The sequence below is a fragment of the Podarcis muralis genome, chromosome 6 (genome assembly GCF_964188315.1).
Source record: "Podarcis muralis chromosome 6, rPodMur119.hap1.1, whole genome shotgun sequence".
Classification (NCBI taxonomy): domain Eukaryota; kingdom Metazoa; phylum Chordata; class Lepidosauria; order Squamata; family Lacertidae; genus Podarcis; species Podarcis muralis.
Genome location: NC_135660.1, coordinates 97,129,393 through 97,151,840, shown reverse-complemented (window position 1 = coordinate 97,151,840; position 22,448 = coordinate 97,129,393). Strand labels below are relative to the sequence as shown.

Below are 22,448 nucleotides of genomic sequence, written 5' to 3'. Positions count from 1 at the left end.
TTAATCCAAAACTATCTAGCATTGTGTACCTTTGCATAGAGTATTAAGCCCCCAAGTTTCACAGTGCAACTGGATGGTAACCACTTCATATAAGTTAGATATAATGAAACATACCCTTTTCATAAATCAGTCTAGGGCAGTCTATTTCCTAGATATTTTAATGATGCATAACATAGTCTAAAAAGTAGTTCCAGAAGTCAGCATTTTAAAGGGAACAACAAAATATGTGATCATGAAAAAGCCAGCCAGAACATAAAGAAAAACCAGGCTTGAACCCAGATAGGGTGGCAAAAAAATTTCAATACAGATATACAAAGTGTGGCAGAACTAGGTACTGGTAGCGTCAGGTTTTCTCAGTCCAAATTTTCCAAGAAATCACCAGTCTTTTGACTCCACTCTCTAGGGTATTTTTAATCAGCAAAAGGAGACACTGTGCACAGTTATTTGCCTGCAATGTTCCAGGCCCGGTTCAGGCTACTATTAAGACATTTCAGATTAAACTTAGTATTTATAAATTATGAGCACCTTTTTTATTATTGTACACAATAAATGAATAATAAATTACCAACTCAAAAAACCCTTACAGAACAGGTAAGGTAGATGGGCCAAATATTCTCTGAAGATCTTTGAGGCAATTTCAGAGGTGAAACTGTAGCTGGAAGTAATCTCCCTTTGTCCTACTTTCCCACTATAATTACCATATTTTTCGCTCCATAAGACGCACTTTTTTCCACTTAAAAACTAAGGGGAAATGTCTGTGCGTCTTATGGAGCGAATGTGTGGTCCCTGGAGCTGCTCTTTGGGGCTGGCGGGGGAAACCCGGGCTTCCCCCTCCAGCCCTGGGAGCAGCGGGCAGGCTCTTGAGCAGCTTTGGGGTAGCGCTCCCTCTAGCTGTTCTAGCTTCTGCCTTAGCGGTGCGAAGCCTCTGCAGGGCAGCAGGGAGCCTTCGCCCCGCTGCCCTGCGGAGGCTTCACGTGACTATCCCTGGCGTGCGGCTCTGTCCCTTCCCCCTCCTCCCAGAAAAGCCCCCAAGAGCCGCGCTCCCTTTAAAGAGCGCACAGTTCTTGCGGGAGGTGGGGGAAAAACCAGGAGGCTTGCTTTTGCTGAAATCAGGAGGGCAAGAGGGATCGGTGTGCACCGATCCCGCTTGCTCTCCTGGCTTCAGGGATAGCCCTGCAAAGCCTCCTGAGCGAAGAGGGAGGAGTGCTGACTGTATGGCTGTAAATCAGTTGACTTAAAAGTATGATTATTCCTTCCCCGACTGTTCTGAATGGGAAATCGCCAGCTCTACGATATGGTGAGAATAAAACATTGCTTCCCCCTCCCCATTGAATCCCCACAACAACCTGTGAGGTGGGTTAGGCTGAGAGGCAGTTGATTTGAACGCTGGTGTACACTTGTGAAGAAATCCATGACCTGGAGTATGCAAAGCAGATTGAGGGTATATGGGTAAAAATGGCAGGAGAGAGAAACAACAGCGACCTTACTGTGGGAGTCTGCTACAGACCGCCAAGCCAGACTGAAGATTTGGATGATGCTTTACTAGAGCAGATTACCAAACATTCAAAAAGGAGAGATGCAGTAGTCATGGGATACTTCAATTGCCCCAATATCTGTTGGAACTCAAACTCTGCCAAGAATGTAAGGTCCAACAAATTCCTCCACGGCCTCGCCAACAATTTCATCTGACAGAAGGTAGAAGCAGCAGCAAGGGGTTCATCTATCTCAAACCTGGTCCTCACCAACAGTGAAGAACTGATCAACAAAGTGGAAGGATTTGGAAACTTGGGAGAAAATGATCATGTCTTCCAAGGTTTCATGATACAGAGGCAAAAGACATACATTCTGCACTTTAAGAAGGCCAATTTCAAAAAGCTTAAGGAGCTACTGGATGAAATCCCATGGTCAGGAATACTCAAAGAGAAGGGAGTCCAAGATGGATGGGAGTCTCTAAAAGCAGAAATAATGAAGACCCAAATGCAACAATTCCAACAAGAAATCAGTGTGGCTGCATAAGAAGCTTACCAATGAGCTGAGAGTTAAGAAAGGCACATATAAGAAATGAAAGAAAGGGGAAATAACAGAGTATACACGAGTAGCCAACAGTTGCAGGGGAGAGGACAGGCAGGCTAAAGCTCAGAATGAGCTCAGGCTTGCAAGAGAGGCTAAAAATAAATTTTAAAAACTTTTATTTGGCTATGTCCAAAGCATGAGGAAAAATAGGTAAGTGGTAGGTCCTCTGCGTGGAGAAGACATAGAAAAGCTATCATTTATTTATTTATTTCCTGTCCAACTGGTTGGGTTTCCTCAGCCACTCAGGGCAGCTTACAGTATATATGAAAACGTAATAAAAAATGAAACATTAAATAGATAAACCAATAATTCAACAGTAATCATCATCATCATCATCATCGTTTTACCCAAATTAAAATAAACACCAACCCCAACTAAACAATTAACCAACACTAACCCAACAAAACCTAAACAGGCAGAAGATGGAACTATTCAACACCTACTTTGCCTCTGTCTTCACCCAAAAGGAAAGTGATAACAGAATAAATGATGTAAAGGGGGAGCTGCAGCCCAAGATAGGAAAAGAGGTAGTAAGGAAACACCTAGCTACTTTAAATGAATTCGAATCTCCGGGGACTGATGAGCTGCATCCAAGGGTACTAAAGGAGCTTGTGGATGTAATCTCAGAGCCTTTGTCTATGATGTTTGAGAATTATTGGAGAACAGGTGAGGTCCCTGCAGACTTGAGGCGGGGGCAAATGTTGTCCCCATCTTCAAAAGGGGAGGGAGCGGGGGCAGAAGACCCAGGTAATGGGCCAACATAATTCTGTTTGCATGTCAAATGTGCACAGTGCATGTTTGGTTTTTGAGAAACATGACCTATAGTTTTGAAGTCATTAAGTCTATTACTACTCCTATCCTGGTCAAGTTACAGTTCACTAACCTAAAGAGAAAAAGGATACTGTACTAGTTTTTATACTTTACCAAAATATATTACAATAATGTCAATACTTCATTTGACTGTTATGGCTAAATATTTTCTTTTCTTTTCCTTAAGGCTCTCAACTTTATTAGCACTGTTCATTTTGCAGTTATGATCTTCCATGTTACATTAAAAGTAAATCACCCTTCAGAGCAATTAACTTTACAGATGTTTTCACGGTACACAAAAAGTCAAAACAAACACATTAATCTAATTACACTTTAAGCACCCTGTGCCTTTCACATACTGTCAGAATCAAAGTAGGATTTGTCATATGGGTGCTCACACTATTTCATTAGTTGCTGCAATTCTTTTGTCAGTGCAGATCTCTTGAATCTCTAGCCAAACAATGAGACTTGTTTTGTTCTTTAAAAGGCTTCATATTAAAATAACTGTTCATATAAGGGTGTGGGGTGGTTACTGATTAAGGGTATAATACAGTACTAAGCTCCTGCAATTGCCTATTGCCATTTTATTAAATATCAAGGTAAAACAACACAGTGTTCCCCCTTGCATCTGTTAATAAAAATACATGTTCCCCCAAAACACTATTCCCTCGATTCCCGCTTTTGACTGGCCCATCAAATACCACATTGACATAGCAATAACCATTCAGAAGTCTGTGTATAGCTATAACAGAACTAGAATACTTACATTTGCACATGTGGGGGCTGGAAACGTCCCTGGTTAATGTTGTAGAACGTGAAAGCCTGTGTCGGGTTTGAGCTGTACTCATCAACTTCAATTATTAGTCTACTGTGCTGATGCCTTCTAGCTGTCATAATGTGCGACTGGGCAAAAGCCATGCTTGCTCTGTTTGAGGATGGTGGTGCTTTTTCAGGGGGTCATCTCCACTATCTTCCTATACTGGCTAAAAATATCCATGTTCGTTCCGTACCTCATCATGCACAACTTTCCCTTCTGAAAACCTAGAAGCAGATTGGGGGGAAATGTAGTTGGCATAAGTGTTTGACAGTTAATCTGCCTGAAATACACTTTATTTAATGTCAGAAGGAGATTTAGGAGAGGAAGATAAATGCTAACAACTTGAACATCTCATTACAAATCTCTCCAACTCAGCAACTTGATGATTTGGTGTGTGTGTGTGTGTGTGTGTGTGTGTGTGTGTGTTAGTGAGTGAGTAAGGAGGAAAGCAAACTTATCAAAGGACACATGGCACAACATGTTCCAATGGTAAGGACTTTGAATCACAAATCTACTGAACAATGCAGTAATGCTTAGAAATTGCATGTCAGTTTTAATGTTTTGCAAACACAATTATTTAATTTTAATTCCCCCCTAGTCTAAGCGTATTAGTGAAGGTTTATATTATTGCTGCAATCTACCGCATGCCTGTGCGTGAAGAGATTACAACCAAGTGTGTGTTCCAAAGAAATCAGTATAAGGTCTGTTTTCTCCTATGGTTCAATGGCACTCATAAAACCATGAATTACCCAGAGGAATGTTGTAACAGTTATAACTGAACATGCTTTGTTGAATCCAGAAAATGGGTGTCACAAATGTACATTCCTTTAATGATTATTTTTTCTCACATAAATATTTTTAACGAATTTTCATGACATTATTTTTTATGAAGACTGGATCTACCAAATCTAAACTGTGGCTCCCACATCTTTAAAAATACGACAAACAAATAGCACAATAATGACTAAGGTTTGTGCATTTTTTGTCTGCTTTTCTATATATTTACTCAAGACTCCACCAAAATAATCAATTTTCAAAACCTGCAGCCTATTGTTTTGCATTGATTATTCACTTCCAGCGTATTTAAAAGTATGTTATTACATAGCCTGAGATCTGCAGGTTGAGGTGGAGCATACACACAATTCTGTAAATGTAAATGAACATGTCACTGGAAATAATGCTGTCTTTGCACTTTCCGTTTTGCCACGTTTCCCTTCGTAAAATCAAACTATGTAAATTTGGTAGGTTTTTTAAAAATAAGTTTAACGGCTTGTGGGGGGATTGCAGAAAACTCTGGAAAAATTATGCATGAGCACTAGGTCATGTGCAGCTTCCCCTTTGGATTCTAACCATATCATTGGCATCAGTTTGTTTGTTCACTGTATCAGAATTTTATCACCTCCCAAACTAACGTATTTTTTAAATAATTTCATCATTCCAGTCTCAAAATCTCATACTTTTCTCTGCAAGCACCAACAGTGGAAACTTACAGTTTCAAACCACAAATGTTTTCATCATCGCACATTCACATTGTCAGTGCTGCACCTCCTGAAAAACACAAAAAATAACAGAATTAATATCACTGGAATGATCACAGTGATGGTTATGCCCCTCCAAAACAGCACTGGCCTACCAGGGGGCGGGGCGGGGGGGGAGAGTTGACAACCTGATTTGAAGGAAAATCACATCTTCTATTTGAAAGAATAAAAACAGCAAAAACTGTGTGAAAAAAATGTTCATTGTTTATTTGGACTCAGTTGTAATAAACTGGGAATGGGCAATTTGCTAGCTATATTGAAAACATTATTATAAGTCCAGAAGGCCACATTCAATTTGTGAGACAACAAACCATCATTCATGAAACAGTTTGGAGATGATTATTACTTAAATTATTATCCACGTTTGCTCATAAAATATATATGCTGTAAAAGCAAAATGCATGCTTCATCGTAAGTGCAATATTTTACTCTTGATAAAATAAGTTGTATCAGCCCAATAACATTTTATTTTCTGCATAAAGAAGGGAAACCCTGTAACACAGAAATAGAACCATAGTCTTCAGAAGAAAACTCAAAAAGGATTTACAACATTGCATATCTTGGGTTTATTTAGCCGATCACATATTTTAAAGACATTTTGAGTTGTTATAGAATGACAATGTGATTGTTACCTTATTATAGTAGAAAATAGAACCAATGTGATTATTGTTATATATTTTGTCATTTCTAACCCTTGAGCACACTAATGTATAAAGGTGGTATACAAATTGAAAGTGAAATGAAATGAAATCATGCAATTTATCAACAGAAGCATAGGCAACCAGTCCACTTCTGAGAAAAATTCAAAATGCTGATTTTGACATTTAAAAAAGATTTTATGGGTTAGTACCAGAGTGTATATGCTGGTTCCTTAAAGAGTGAGTCAGCATACTTGTGAGAGTTGAGTCAGAGAGTGGCTCAGCACAATCTAAATGTTTGTAGCAAGTTTCCTCTAAGCCCCCGCCTCTTGGCTCGAATGCTGGTGTCTTGAATGGGCACTCTGCACATGCCCCAATATTCAGAAGGCGACTCCAATTTAGCTCATGGGAGAAATCAATGTCTTTTCCCCACCCAAGTGAGAAGCCAGGCAGGAAAGGGCTTTGGAGGGAGGGGTTTTTCCTCTGAAAGACCCCTCCTCACCTCCCCAAATGCCCCTACACTCCAGGAATCTAGTCTGGTTCATTTTAAGCCACAAAGAGGGACAAGCTGCAGGATCAGATCTCTCTGCATCTTTTTCAAAGAAGGACCCAAAGAGGAAATGCCCAAACACACTTCAGTGATACTTGAGGTTCCCAAATGAAACTGGCAAGGAAAGGTGAGGCAGCAATGCAAACAAATTGGGCCGGGACCTAGGAGGTTTGGACGCAGAGCAGACCCTCCCCATTGTGTGCAGTGTTGCTGAGCAGCTGGTAAATCTGTGCAAATGAGAAGCTGAAGTAGGTTGCTGCTTCTCTCTTTCCCTGGCCAGGAGATGGAAGGAGCAATGAATGAAAAGGTGGGGAAAGATTTGGATGGGGGGTTTTTTACAAGGAGGGGGAGGGAAGGCTTGCAACTGGGAATTTGGGACTCTGCATGACAAATGGGATGTGGGTGGCACTGTGGGTAAAACCTCAGCGCCTAGGACTTGCCGATCGCATGGTCGGCGGTTCGAATCCCCGCGGCGGGGTGCGCTCCCGTTGCTCGGTCCCAGCGCCTGCCAACCTAGCAGTTCGAAAGCACCCCTGGGTGCAAGTAGATAAATAGGGACCGCTTTATAGCGGGAAGGTAAACGGCGTTCCGTGTGCTGCTCTGGTGCCGGTTTGCCGGAGCGGCTTCGTCACGCTGCCCACGTGACCCGGAAATGTCTGCGGACAGCGCTGGCTCCCAGCCTCTAGAGTGAGATGAGTGCACAACCCTAGAGTCTGTCAAGACTGGCCCGTACGGGCAGGGGTACCTTTACCTTTACCTTATGACAAAGTGAGAGGCCATGACGGCTTAAGGGTTTTCATGAAGGTCCTACCTAGCATTTTTGTGGCAATTGAAAACTATGAAGATGGAGGTTTTGGTATTAAGCATACCACAATTAGCACTTAGCACTTTTGAGGGAAATTCCCATGAAATGGGCTTAACAGCCCCAGGTTGTGATACTTTCTGATCCAAAAATAGACATTCATAATTTGTTTTGTTAATGTTTTTAAGATATGCAAAATGAGAAGGTTTGTAGCTATTTACCTAATTTATAAGCAACTTAGTCAAGTGTCTAAAACTAGATGCAAGTTAAACGTCTTGCTGGATTGGAGAAGATTTGCCATATGTTATTCTGTTGTATCAAAAGACAACTGCAGTTTCTGCCCTCTGCTCAAGGAGAACATAGTTGTATGAGCCCACATTTGTAGACAGCTTGCAAGTGGAGGGATCTGCAAACCTGTTGGTCTAAACCAGGGGTCAGCAAACTTTTTCAGCAGAGGGCTGGTCCACTGCCCCTCAGACCATGTGGTGGGCCGGACTATATTTTGAAGGGGGGGAAATGAACCAATTCCTATGCCCCACAAATAACCCAGAGATGCATTTTAAATAAAAGGACACATTCTACTCATGTAAAAACACCAGGCAGGCCCCACAAATAACCCAGAGATGCATTTTAAATAAAAGGACACATTCTACTCATGTAAAAACACGTGAATTCCCGGACCGTCCGTGGGCCAGATTTAGGTGATTGGGCCGCATCCTGCCCCCGGGCCTTAGTTTGCCTACCCATGGTCTAAACCTTCCTCTCTGTCATTTTTGCCAAAGCACAATAGTAGGCTCACAGGGTTGTAGTTAAAGAAGTCATTCCATTCACACAGAGACTTCTGCTTGTGCGATAAAACTGACCCTTCCTCAACTGACCCTTCCTCTCCTCACTCCATGCACACTCCAGATATGTTCTGAGTTTTCCCCCAACCCTCTAGAGAACTTTTGGAGGGCACAGAGGGAGAAGGGGAGAGGAGAGTGTTGTGGCGGAAGAAGTACTTGCACTAACAGGATCACTGGATACAACCCACACAGTCTGTCTTGTTTCAAGACTCTGCGCTCCTTTCCACAAATCATGAATACTGTAAAGTTTTGTTTGAGATACATTTAATAATAAAAAGAACGAGCAAATCCCCTGTACATGGAACTCTGACGTGCGGAGGGATAAATGGATCACTGGATGCCTCAAGAGGCAAGGAAAACCTCAAGCAGCAGGGCCATAGCCAGGAGTGTTAGAAACCAGTGGCATTGTGAGTAGATGCTCTGAGAGCTTCCACATCTTGCTTTCTGCACTAAAAGGACTAATACAACTATCTGTGGCATGTAAAATGAACTGTAGTTTTTAGCCTGGTGTGACCTTTCAGAGGCAATACATTATTATTTTATGCACCTTAATAAAGAAATCTCATTCTATGAGATGAATAGGTGTTTATTGGACTTTGGATTTTTGCTTTTTTTGCTGAAGAATATTTACTCTTCACTCTAACATATTCCATCATTGTTGACATGTCTACAAAAAGTAATTCCATCTTTTGCATTTTGCCATTTTTCAATCACATTTTAGTTGCTCTTTTTATTTACAGATAAGGCACTATTTCTCTGAACTCTTTCTTCCTGATTTCCATTTTTCTAACTCTTTGCTTCTGCTTTCATAATGTCTCTCTTTCCCTGTTCAACTTTTGCTATACCTATACAGTGTATTTCACAAACCCCAGAGATACACCCCCATAGTGATTATCTCTTATAACTGCCAAACTAATATTGAAACAAAAAACTGCTCACATACAGCATAATATTTATACCGAAGATTGGAAATACATAAAAATAACAAGAGAGAATGTGGAATTTAAGAGGTTAAAGTGTGGAGAAGACAAGTGCATTTTCATATGAGATTTGCAAATTTATAACATGCTGATGATGCAAGGATAAATTGAATGTTAGGGGGAGATAGGAATGAACTGATATCCAGTGGGAAAAGATGGTATAATCAGATGAGTATTTCATAAAATTATTAATCCTACAAGGGCTAAGCTACATACACACCAGAGATGTCTAAATGCACCTTTGTCTTTTTACATTTTCTTCATACAGAAATGCTGGAGGCCTAATCTAACCAGTACTACAGAGGGAGCAGATTTACCACCATCCCTCCCTGAGGCTATTTGGAAATAAGACACATATATGGTTTTCCTAGCAGTAGAGGCAGATTTCCGGCAGCACGAATGGTTCCCCAACACAGAGCGCAGGGGGCAAGGGGGCACCTCCTGGCTTCCTTTCCAAAGTCTAGTAAGCGCTGGGTTTTGGGAAGGAGGTGTGACAGGAACCTAGAGTCCCCCCCCCCCAAGCCTAGTTAGCACTTGCCCAACTTTGGGAAGGCAGCGGGATGTCAAATTTTGGCGTCACACAGAGGGCCATATTACCAAGGTTCGCCTCTGCTAGCAGGCCAAAACCGGGGGGGGGGGCTGACCTTTCTGGACGTGGAAGGGTTAAATTCTCAATTCTCTTGTGCTGCAGTCCCTGTACATATTGGAACTCTCCAGACAATTTAAAAAGTGTGTGTGAGAGAGATGGAGGAGCACCTGATAGCTCATCTGCTTCTGAGTAAGATAGGCAGGTTTCTACCTTCTGAAGCCTGTTCACAGTTCATCTGTGTGTGCTTCTCAGTGCTCCTCTCTATGGCCTGTATACTGAACCTCATATAGATTTGCTTACATGAAGCTTACATGGTGAGCCACTTCCCATTAACTCTTCATTCATCCTACACTTTCCTGTGCATTTCTCTGTGACTTCCCTAACTGCAGGAAGTCTGCATTTATATAATATATATGTTGATTTGCTCCACTCAGGTGCCCTAGCACTTTAACCCACTTTGATTGTGCAAACCTAAATTTGCACAAACCTAAATTATTGGTAAGCACTTGACCCCCTCCAACAGTCTGGAGGCACTTTTATGCATGCAAATTCCTGCACATGGAGGAAGCACTACCCCCTTCACCTCAGTTGTAATCCTCATTCTCTTGCTACCTACACAATGAAGCACTTTGCTAGAACTGCTGCTTGCAGAGTTCCAATTAGTTCCTCAATTAGGCACATCACTTCTTGTTTCTCAACGGCAGTGACACTCCCAGGAACCCAGCATCTAGGACCACCTCCGCCTTCAGGAGTGAAGGAGGTAACAGAGTTTAAAAGCATATGCTTGGGATTTTAAAAGCATATGCTTTTCTATGTTTAAAAGCATATGCTTGGGATTTCTATTACCTAATCCAGAGGTTTTCAACCTTTTTGGGTCCATGGGTCCCTTGACCAACTACATTCTTTCTGCGGCACCCATGTGGGGCTCAGGAGCCCAGTCAGGTCACCCTTGCCTGCAGAGCTGGCAGCCTCTCACCCTTTTTCAAACACCCTCCCTTGTGAAGTGCTCCCTCTCTGAGCTGCCCCTCTCCTGCCCCAAAGAGAGGTGCCTCCTCACACTGCCCCACAGGGGCCTGGCACTTGTCTGTCCATTCCCAACAACGAGGGACTGGCAGGCTGGGCTCCCTCACCCACTTGCTTGCTTACTCCAAGGACGCCTCAGCTCCTGGAAACCAGCACCCCCTGGCCAGCCCCCGAGACACCATTCACATGGGGAGCTTATAGCCAGGGCTGCTGCAACATACAGCTGTGCAAGCCTTGGGGAGGCAGAGATGCAAGAGGGCAGCAGAGGGAGGGAGGGAAGGAAAGAGGGACAGAGACCAGTGTTGCCTGGGGCACACCTGAGCATCACTCAAGGCACCCCAGAGTGCCAAGGCACACTGGTTGAAAACCACTGACCTAATCAGTAACTTTCCACCAATTTATGGAACTGACATCAATACTAGTATGAACTGACATTTAGGCATCTGCAGTCTGAAGTCTATGATGTGCGTAAATACTGGCAGAACTGAGAACCCTGAAATAACCGTCTTAGTTGAAAATGTAAATGAATGAACCTTTTTCAAAATAGTGTAATTTTAAGTTGAAACTGTGCCTAGCATGGAAATATGCACTTACAAGCCAACTCATTAAAATTTGACTGCATTATATATCTGCCATTACTGTCAATGGGAGTTAAACAAGCATCTTGAAAGGAGAACCAAATCCTTTGGGACACTTTAAACTGCAATCTATAGTGATTTCTCACTTTCTCTCTCCACTCCCATAACTTTCTTGAAGACAGCACAATTATGGATTAGTATTCAAAACCAAAAAACCTAAGCCTATTTCTAACTAGAAGTAAACATGAAACATTTTTAAACCACTTTGGTTTTTGAGCAGTTTATTTATATAATGGTCAATTACAACTAAGTACACTTCCAGATTTGTAGGACTAGTCACTAAAAGGCAAGAGGCTATTAGGCAGAAAATCTCCTGAGTGTCCCGCATCCATACTTGTAAGAAGGAATAAGTCTGTGATTGCCTGGGTCAGTGGAGCCTGTTGCAGATCAGCTAAAATGATATTGCAGCAGTGACCAGTTCAACCACAAAGTAAAACTGAGTAAACTGAGGAAAAATTAAATGGGCTGGCAGAGAACTAGGCATTGAGAGTGCAGGGGACAGGACAGAAATTCAGAGAGGCCAAAGGACCACAAGACAAACACAAGTACCAAAGAGAGATTTATATAAGTGTTTATATGCTAATGCTAGACACCTCCAAGTGGGAGTGCTTTGTCTTGGAGGATGGCATTGATATAGTAGGCATAATAGAAACCTGGTGGAATGGAAAGAACCAGTGGGGCGTTGTTATCTCTGGATATAAAGTCTACAGGAAGCAAAAAGAAGGGTGTACCTAAGGTTGTGTCGCTCTGAACATCACAGACAGCATTGAATCCTGCTAGCTAGAAATCCCAAAAGTGACAAATACTTCTATAGACTCATTGTGGGTGGTGATACTGGGCCCCAGGGGTCCAGGAAGATCTTGAGATGAATAATGAAATCAAGCATCAAAAGAGGACACATTGTAGTAATGAGTGGCTGAAACTACCCTCACACAGACTGGCTGCATATATGCTCCAGTCATGACAAGTAGGTAAAATTTCTAGAGACCTTAACTGACTGTAGCCTAGAACAGTTGGTGGTGGAACCAACCAGAGGGGTGGCAATCTTGGACCTAATTTTGAGAGGCACCCAGCACCTGATGTGAGATGTATGTGCTGTTGAGCCATTTGGGAGGAGTGACCATGGTGCTATTAAATTAAATATACATGTAAATGATCAATTGCTAAGAATATCCAACACAGTGCATTTGATTTCAAAAGAGGAAACTTCCCCCAAATGAAGAGAAAGTTTGTAAGAAGGAAATTGAAAGACAAAGTCAAGAGGGTCAAAGCTTCAAATATAGGGACCCCAATGGACCCCAAGGGTCATCTAGTCCAACCCCCTGCAATGCAGGAATCACAGATAAAGCGTCCATGACAGATGGCCATCCAAGCTCTGCTTAAAAACCTCCAAGGAAGGACAGTCAAAGCAGCTTTTAGAGGCTTTCTTCAAAAAACTGAAGGCTTGTCCCCAAAAAGGAAACAAGAACACAAACTTGGGGGTGGGGAGGTGCAAGCAGACAGTAAGGAATGCTAAAATAGAATTTGAAGAACACATGGCTAAAAATGTTAAGTCCAACAACAGGATGTCCTTTGAATATATTAATAGCAGGAAGTAGCAAGGAGACAGTTGGACCCTTGGATGATAAAGGAGTCAAAGGAATGCTAAAGAATGATAGGGGTTGAGGAGAAGCTGAATGAATACTTTGCATCTGTCTTCATGACAGAAGATATAGGGCAGGTCCCTGTGCCTGAACTAACCTTTGTAGGAGGTAAGTTTGTAAAACTAAGGGAGATGGTGGTGATGAGAGATGAGGTTCTAGGACAAATAAACAAAATAAAAACGGAGAAATCACTGGGTCCAGATGGAATCCAACTGAGAGTACTCATGTGAAAATGCTGATCTTCTAACAAAAATATGTAACTTGTCTCTCAGAGCAGCATCCATACCCAAGGACTAGAAAGTAGCCAAGGCAACATGTTTTTTTAAAACATAGATCCAGCAGAGATCCTGCAAATTACAGGCTGGTTAGCTGAATGCCCCCAGAAAACTGGTGGAAAGTATTGTTAAAGATAAAATAACCAAGCACACTGGGGAACAAACCTTACTGAAGCAGAGCCAGCATTTTGTTGTTGTTGTTTAGTCGTGTCCGACTCTTCGTGACCCCATGGACCAGAGCACGCCAGGCACCTCTGTCCTCCACTACCTCCCACAGTTTGGTCAAACTCAGGCTGGTAACCTCGAAAACACTATCCAACCATCTCGTCCTCTGTCGCCCCCTTCTCCTTGTGCCCTCCATCTTTCCCAGCATCAGTGTCTTCTCCAGGGAGTCTTCTCTTCTCATGAGGTGGCCAAAGTACTGGAGCCTCAGCTTCACGATCTGTCCTTCCAGTGAGCACTCAGGGCTGATTTTCTTAAGAATGGATGTGTTTGATCTTCTTGCAGTCCATGGGACTCTCAAGAGTCTCCTCCAGCACCATAATTCAAAAGCATCAATTCTTCGGCGATCAGCCTTCTTTATGGTCCAGCTCTCACTTCCATACATCACTACTGGGAAAACCATGGCTTTAACTATACGGACCTTTGTTGGCAAGGTGACGTCTCTACTTCTCAAGATGCTGTCTAGGCCTGTCATTGCCCTTCTCCCAAGAAGCAGGCGTCTTTTAATTTCGTGGCTGCTGTCACCACGAGAGCCAGCATAGCTTCTGCAAATGGAAGGTTTGTCTCATAAACCTGATAAAGTTCTTTGAAAGTGTCAACAAGTGTACAGATAGAGGTGATCCAGCTGACATAGTGTACTTGGACTTTCAAAAAGCTTTGGACAAAATATCCCACCAAAGACTCCTGAGCAGGTTTAGCAGTCACTGAATACAAGGATAGGTCCTCTTGTGGATCAGGAATTGGTTAAGAAATGCATAACCAAAAAAGAGGACAAACAGATGCTGATTTAAATGTATAGATGCAAATTCAGACTCAACAACTAGAAACACATCTCATCATAGAAGAGAGGACACTGATCAGGTTCCTTGTGAGTCTTCTCAGTCTACTGCCCAGGTATTGTTGAAGAGCCATCCAGTTGGTGTTGGTAAGCCCCCTTCTCTATTGGAGTTGGGCACAGTCCTTCAAATAGAGGACTGTCCGCTATTAAAGAAGACACATGGACAGACATCCTGGTCCCTTTCCTCAAAGCTCTCTTCCCTTGCATGTTTCCTTACCATCCCATGCCTTAATTTTCTCTGTTAACATTTCTGTGGTACCATCACTTGTCTCTAGGAGTAATTTAATGAAGAGTAGCCTCACCTCCCTGTCTTCTCACTTCTCATTTCTGATCCTTCATATACTAACATCTCTCCTTATTTTTCTTTATGAAGCATTCCCTTCCCCTACTTCTGTTTTGCTTTCTCCCCAGGAAATTCCATTTGAGTGCAGCATGTATGAACACCTGTGACTGTACATAAATTGTCGCCCACTCTTATCCAAGTCCTTGTCTAACATATATATAGGATAGGAACAATCTATCTTCATTTTATATCTGTAAAATGAGACAGACTCCAAATCTAATTAAGTCCATAAATAAAGAATTGTAGACAAGAAGGATAACATTTTCTTGGTAAGTTCTTATAAATCAGACTAATTCCATGCAAAATGTAAGAGGAAAACAAAGGAACTGTTCATTTACAGGAAAATTAGGACTCACAGTGAAAGACTAATTATATTTGTCAGTGTTCTGCATCAAAATGACACCTGACCATCTATTTATTTAATGACTCCAAATCCAGATATTAAATGTTTTTCCATGATTTAGTTTCTACAATGATCAAATTGTGATATAGTAAAAATGGTTTTCCTTTACCGTGCTAGACTTTTTAAATTTGTTGCAACTCAAAATATAGCCTGATTTTAAGAACAATTCATTTGCTTTCTGCCAGTTAATTACCTAACGAATTTAACGGGATTTTTTTTTTAAAAAGAAAACATTCACTCTTTAATTAGTTTCTAAAACTAATGGAGAAAAATGATTCTTATGTTACAATAGTCATTTTATTTAAAAGCATTTATAAAGGGAAGTTTAAACAAAAAAATGAATGATGCTGTTGCATGTATGCCTCGTGTAAAACAAGAAATGATGCAGGTTTCCAGAAATCTATTCACAAATCTTTGTTGCAAAAGCAACAAATAATCCTTTGGCACCTGACAAGGTGGGCTGTAATCAAAAAAAGCTTAAGCCATTATTATTATTATTATTATTATTATTATTATTATTATTATAGCATTTCAAGTGCTACAGGTCTCTTCGTTTTCAATCAATCAGAAAGAAACATAGGTATATGTTATAACCTATAATTTTAAAAAATCTTCATCCTCTCCTTAATAATCAAACAATACCAATGAGTTAAAGTGCAAATCATTTAGGTTGCAATTCTACACATTAGAGTTAGGGTACCCCCCCCCCCGAAAGAAAAAAAAGGTTTGTAAGGCCTTTGGACAGGAGCTTTATCATTTTTGAACAATGAACTTTTACACTGTTGGTATTAGTTAAATGTGAAATAGTGGAATTTAAAATAGTAAAAATGCAGTAATTTCATCTGCTGTCTGGCTTGGTACTATCACTAGAAACTAAGTCAGTGATTTTTGTGACCAATTCGTTTAAGGATTTATGTTTAGAAAATTCAGGCAAAAATATTCACCTATCAATAAATTCATAGTGAATTTGTTTTCTGTTTTTCTTTTTATTATGTATTTTGTTGTATGTATTTTGTGAACTGCCCTGAGATCAACGGATGAAGAGCAATATACAAATTTAATAAATAAATTAAACAAAAACAAAAGTTAATAGCACTCCCAGCAAAAAAGAAGAAAAAGTGCCTTCTACTTTCAGTGGAAAGGAACACCCAAACGTAAAAAGCTAGCTTGCAGCTTCCAAATGCCTTGTGACACTCAAGTCTCACGTTTTTTCAGCCCCATAGTCCCCACACAAATAAATCCCAGAGCACTCCAATTCCACCCCTACACACCAATTCTGGATCCAAATCTGTCCCCCTTTGCTGTCTTCGGTCACTGACCCCTTATAACCCTTACCACACTATTACCACACCCCTTAACACACCTCCACAACACACGGTACTGCCTTTCTGTTTTCTAAAGTAAGGCACCAATGGATCTGACATGGCTCTCCATATCACTTCTAGAAGGGTTCTACTTCATCTTTAGGCAGGTTATTCATCACTATTTCTAATGTATAACCTAAATCTCTTAACCCATCGTTTAATCAATTTACTCGTTATCTATCTTCTGTGGGCAGGTGTAGGGAGGGGGGAAACAGCTTAAAGCTGCCAAGCATAGTGCCACCTCCCCACCCCCCCTTCTTCTCTCCTACACACCTAATGTAAAGACAAAGAGAGAGTAAGAGGACTTCATTACTAGGGGTAGATGGTTTTACACTCAAATTTTCATTAACGTGTTTATGATGCAGAAAGGAAGTACTGTATTCCACATCCTCAATCAACCAACTCCTTCCAAATCCAAACCAAAAATGGTGACATATTTAATATGATGCCAGCATAGTAGGCAAGGTTTTCAAGGGAAGGTGATCTTATACTGAAAATGGCCTTCCATTGCAAGACTGTTAGAACAAGATTTGGCAACAAATTTCACATGCGGTATTATCATCAAATTAAGTAATTAAACTGCAGATGATCGTGGTAATGGTTAATTGTTATGCTTCAGGTAAGCCACCAGACATAAGATCTTACAAAACACGCGATCAGTAGGACCCTTTCCAGGCACATCACAATCTAAACAAGGATGACACTGGTATTCATGTATTCTATTATAAAAAGTAATTAACTCTCCCTTGTGAATAGCAACATCCCCTGGAAGTTTTTGCCTCATCTACTAAAGATGGTCGGACTGAAATTGTTTAGGTAAAACAATGCAAATGAGGTCTGTGAACTTCCTGGACTGTCTGAAGTGAACAATTATTTCCATAACTTCTGTGAGTATTATTTGTTATACTGCAACATAAAGGTTGTTCAACAAAACCATAATATGCTGCTTCTCATAAGTGGCCCAGAAACTTAAGCCGTGTACACACAATACATTTAAAACATGCCCCTCCCTCCCCCAATTATCATGGGAACTGTAGTCTGTTAAGGGCCCTGGGAATTGTAACTAGGGGTAAACCAGTTTCCAAGATATACAACCCCGATATCTATAGATGATAGGAGGACTGTAACAACTATTGGCCATCTTTACACTGAGATCAATAACACCTCCAATATAACAAACAGACGTAAACTATAGAAATAAACATTAACACTACTATAAATGAACAAGCTACAGATTTTACCTTTAAGATTGGATCACATTATTATTGTAAAACTGAATTCCTAATTCAGAAAAGCAGCTAAAGGTATTGGTATCAATTGTGAGATAGATTCCTCAGTCACACTCTAGATAGAACATTGCTTACAAGATGTCAAAAATCCTAGCAGTCATATCACTTCCTAAACCTTAAGAGGGAGAAAAGGAGTGTTCATAAATATGCACTGCGCTAACTTATATATGCATACAATATACATTCCCTGCAGGTAGAAATTTTAAGGTTGCAATTTAATAAAAATTGCCTATCATGTGAGATAATGAAATAAACCTTGAGATGACAGTTTAAACATATCATTACGACTCCATGGCTAAATTACAGCCTAGCATATACCAGCTTTTTGCCATACTTAACAGCATATGGGATCACACTTAATAAGATTTCAAGAAAATACATTTATTAAGGCAAAAGCATTTTAAACACAGTATGAATTTAAGTGTCCAATTTTACATGTCCAAAAACATTAAACTATTGTTATTACTGTTGTTGTTATTGTTTTTGTTTTTCCAGGTCCATTACATCCTACTGTTCTCTTTCAGATTCTTAAACTCCAATATAGTTTCTCCAGTATTTTTCCCAAAGGAATTATCCATGGCCTGCTACCTTGAACATACATACATACATACATACATATCACTGTGCTTTACTAGAAGGAACTTTCAAAATTTAATACCCTCAATTTCATTGACAGATGTGCGGGAACAATAGTCTGTTACACCATGGGCTGGTGACTTTTGCTACATCCAACATTAACTAACATACTGGGACATAACAATTATGCTTCAAGCAGACATCAGTGCTTCCGCAGGGTGAAGGCAATGAATTTACTTACTGATCCCAAACAGAAAAACAGTGCTTTAGGTTACTAGCCACTGACATGACTTCGATTTTTGTCTTATTACTACCCCTGACAAAGTAAAATGTAGGGCAGAGGACACAAGTTGTCCAGTAGAAATCCACTGAGCGATGCTCTAACCCAAACTCCAAGACCCCAAGGCAGCTGAAGTTAGTCCTGTGGCAGAGACTGCGCTTCACGCAATTCAATGGCATTTACTTCTGAGCAAACAGGACTTGACCTGCGAACCCCCTTGAATTACATTTAACTTCTCGCGTTGGTGTCAGCAGGATACAGAGCCAACCTTATGCACATTTTACCCGGAAGAAACACTTGAGGATTTCATTGAGCATCCCTAATAAGCCTTGCCGGGGCTGCAGGATGATCCGGGTTGGAGCCGGTTTCCAATGAATTATTTAAACATTTCCAATTTTATTACTATTATCAAAGGGGGAAGAAAAAGCCAAGCATATGCGCAGGAACGAAAAAGTGCCGGGTTTGGAGGGAGCATGTGCTTCCGAGGATTTAGGGAGCGCTTTGCAGAGTGACCCCTTGCAAAGTCACCCGCCGAGAAGATGCAGGAGGCTCTTAAGAAATTGGGGGGGGGGGAGGAGATGCTCCGGGAAAGAGCCGCGCGGCGGGGGAAGAGCGGCAGGAGCGCGGCGGAGGGACGGGGGAGCCCGCCTGGCCCAGGTCGGCGTCCTGCAGCCGCCCAGCCCTGCAATGCCTCCTTCGCCCGGAGGAGCCTCCGCGGGAACTCGGCAAACTCCGGACTAACTTCCCTGCTTGGCGGCGGCGGATGGGGAGGGGGAGACCCCCGCCGCCCCGTCTCCTCCTCCGCCTCCCGCTCCGCTTTGTTCGGAGCCCCGAAGCAGCCGGGAAGAAGGATCTAGAAGCGGAAGGCAGGAGCCGCAGACACGCGCGCACGCACACACACGAGCCGGGCGAGGGAGACGCGTGACAGGCAGAGCGCGGTGGGTCCCTTACCTTCTTCCGAGACGAGGCGGAGGAGGAACCTGGGAAAACAACAAAGCCCGCGAAAGCCCTCAGAAGGGGAAGGAGAGGCGCCCAGGGGCTTCCCAGGAAAAGAAGAAGCAGCCGCCGCGCTCTCGCTGGCTCCCTCTCTCGCCTGCCTCGCCCGCGTGAGGGAAGCGGCCCCCATCGCGGCTTCGGCGGGGCGGGCGGGAGAACCGCCTCCCCGGCAGGCAGGCAGAGGCAGGCCGGCCCTCCTCCTCCTCCTCCTCCTCCTTGGGCAGGGGGTGCCCGCCTCGCCCCCGCGCCAATGGCAGGGTGGCTCCCTCAGCGCCCCCCGCCCGCCCGCCTCTCTCTCTGTCCCGCCAAGGCGTCGCCTCCCTTCCTCGCTCGCTCTCCCGCCAAGACTCACTTCTCCTCACGGAGCCCGGCTCTGCCTCTCGCTCCTCTTCCTCCTCTTCCTCCTCCTCCTTTTAAAGCGCGCAGCCATCTCTGGCAACGGGGCTCCCGGTCTCCCCTCCCCCTCCGCCCCCACCTCTTCCTGGGGGGCGCGGGCGCCTCACCACCCCCGAGAGAGAGCCCCCTCAGAGACGCGCCTCCGGGCGCCTCCTTCCCTCGCTCGCTCCCCGGCCTGAGGAGAAAGGGGGAGGGGGGGGCGACGACCACTCCGAGGGGCGCAGTGGGGGCCGCCCTCGCCCACCGACCCCGTCTGGGTCGCCGCCTCCTCAGCCGCGGAGCCACAGGCCGGGGGGGGGGGGCGGAGTGGTGTGAGGGATTCGGCCGGCCGCACGTGTGGAAAGGACCTTGGGGTCCGAGGGGCTCAGCAGTTCCGGGTCTGACCCTCGGGGGCCCTCCCTGCCCTATAAGTCTGTGGCTGTGAGGAAGAAGCAGATGCACCAAAGAAAGATGGGGGACACCCGGCTGGGCAGCAGGAGCACGTGTGAAAAGGGTCTTGGGGGACCACAAGCTGAACATGAGGGAACAGTGTGATGCGGCAGCAGAAAGAAAGCTAATGCAATTCTAGGCGCATCAACGGAATTATAGTGTCACTCTATTCTACCTTAGTCAGACCACACTTGGAATGCTGTGTCCAATTCTGGGCACTACAATTTAAGGAGGATGTTGGCAAGCTGGTGTGTAGAGGAGGCGACCAAGATGATCAAGGGTCTGGAAAGCCTTATGAGGAACAGTTGAAGGAGCTGGGTATGTTTAGCCTGGAAAAGAGGAGATATGAGAAATATCTTCAAATCACTCAAGGGCTGTCACAATGGAAGATGGAGCAAGTTTGTTTTCTTCTCCTCTGGAGGCTAGGACTCGAACCAGTGCCATCAAGAAAGGAGATTCCGGCTAAACATCAGGAAAAACTTTCTGATAGTAAGAGCTGTTCAGCAGCGGAACAGACTCCCACGAAAGGTGGTGGACTCTCCTCCTTTGAAGGTTTTTTTCGAGTTGAGATTTTTGCATTGCAGGGGGTTGGACTAGATGACCCTCAGGGTCCCTTCCCTACTGTTCTGTGATTCATACATTATGTATTTATCTGCTACATTCTCTTTTTGCCCTTCTGCTAATGTTCTCAATGTGGCAAACATTGTGAAGTCATGGCTTACAATCAAACATGATATGAAGGGGGGGGGGAGAATTCAGAGGAAACTAATGCGCAGAACTCTCTGCACCCAAAGCCAGAAGTCACTTTTGGCTCAGTTTAATCTATGTCACAGGGCTACTGTGACTTGTAGCATGCTCTTGTGAGTCGTCATAAAGCCATGCTGGTAACAGTACACTAGAGCGGTGGTCTTCAACCAGTGTGCCTTGAATGATGCTCAAGTGTGCCCCTGGCAATGCTGGTCTCTGTCTCTCTTTCCTTCCCTCCCTCCCTCCCTCTGATGCCCTCTTGCATCTCTGCCTCCCCAAGGCTTGCACAGCTGTGTGTTGCAGCAGCCCTGGCTATAAGCTCCCCATGTGAATGGTGTCTCTGGGGCTGGCCAGGGGGTGCTGGTTTCCAGGAGCTGAGGGGTCCTTGGAGTAAGCAAGCAAGTGAGGGAGGGAGCCCAGCCTGCCAGTCCGCCAGCCCTCGTTGTTGGGAATGGACAGATGACAAGTCCCAGGCCCCTGTGGGGCAGTGTGAGGAGGCACCTCTCTTTGGGGCAGGAGAGGGGCAGCTCAGAAAGGGAACACTTCACAAGGGAGGGTGTTTGAAAAAGGGTGAGAGGCTGCCAGCTCTGCAGGCAAGGGTGACCTAACTGGGCTCCTGAGCCCCACATGGGCAGTGGCGTAGCGTGGGGGGTGCAGGGGGTGCCGGCCGCACCGGGCGCAACATCTGGGGTTAGGGCAAATCCACAGGTTAGGGGGCGCAAATCCACGGGTTAGGGGGCACAAATTACTTGCCTTGCCCCGGGTGCTGACAACCCACGCTACGCCACTGCACATGGGTGCTGCAGAAAGAATGTAGTTGGTCAAGGGACCCATGGACCCAAAAAGGTTGAAAATCTCTGCACAAGAGAATCAGCCGTCCGTGTCCCAAACTCCTCAGTGGCTACTGCAGATGGAGAATTTACTCTTAGTAACTCTTCTGGCTTACTTTCATCTCTCGGTAGTCAACTTTCAGACCTGACACAAATGCTTTGTACATATCACCAACTTAAAGCAAGGCTGGGTCATTCTTTTTCTCAATTAAGATTGAAGCAGGTTTGGCAAGGGGAACACATCAGAACACAGCATTTTGTCAAAAATGACAGGACAGGTACAGAATAGGTACAGACTGTGGCTAACGTCATGGGTACAACACTTATTATTAATTAATTAAATTTGTATACCGCCCAATACTTACAGGTCTCAGGGTGGTTCACAGGATAAAATCAGAATATAAAACCGGAAAGTACATAAAACAAAAACAACCGAATAAGGCCCCCTCAAACACATTTTAAAAGAGCAGGGGATGTCAATTAGCCAAAGGCCTGGTTAAAGAGGAACGTTTTT

The 22,448-nt window shown here is 43.5% G+C and overlaps 1 protein-coding gene across 9 annotated transcripts in view; it reads right to left on the bottom strand.

Annotated features, from left to right (window-relative positions):
- MPPED1 (metallophosphoesterase domain containing 1) overlaps positions 1 to 20,065 on the bottom strand; it is an 84,166-nt gene extending 64,101 nt beyond the window's left edge. For 5 of the 9 annotated variants that reach the window (XR_013393327.1, XM_077930762.1, XM_077930764.1 and 2 more), the window contains exons 1-3: positions 19,488 to 19,759; positions 5,191 to 5,248; positions 3,650 to 3,924 (exon numbers count right to left, since the gene is read on the bottom strand). Coding sequence is in view for 7 of the 9 variants with exons in the window: in XM_077930762.1 (XP_077786888.1) it covers positions 3,650 to 3,801 (152 nt within the window). In the remaining 2 variants the exon portion in view is untranslated. Of the gene's footprint in view, positions 1 to 3,649; positions 3,925 to 5,190; positions 5,249 to 19,487; positions 19,761 to 19,884 lie in introns of those variants that run through there. The other 4 variants (XR_013393326.1, XM_028728727.2, XM_028728726.2 and 1 more) reach the window with 4 other exon arrangements.
- Positions 20,066 to 22,448: the final 2,383 nt, after the last annotated feature.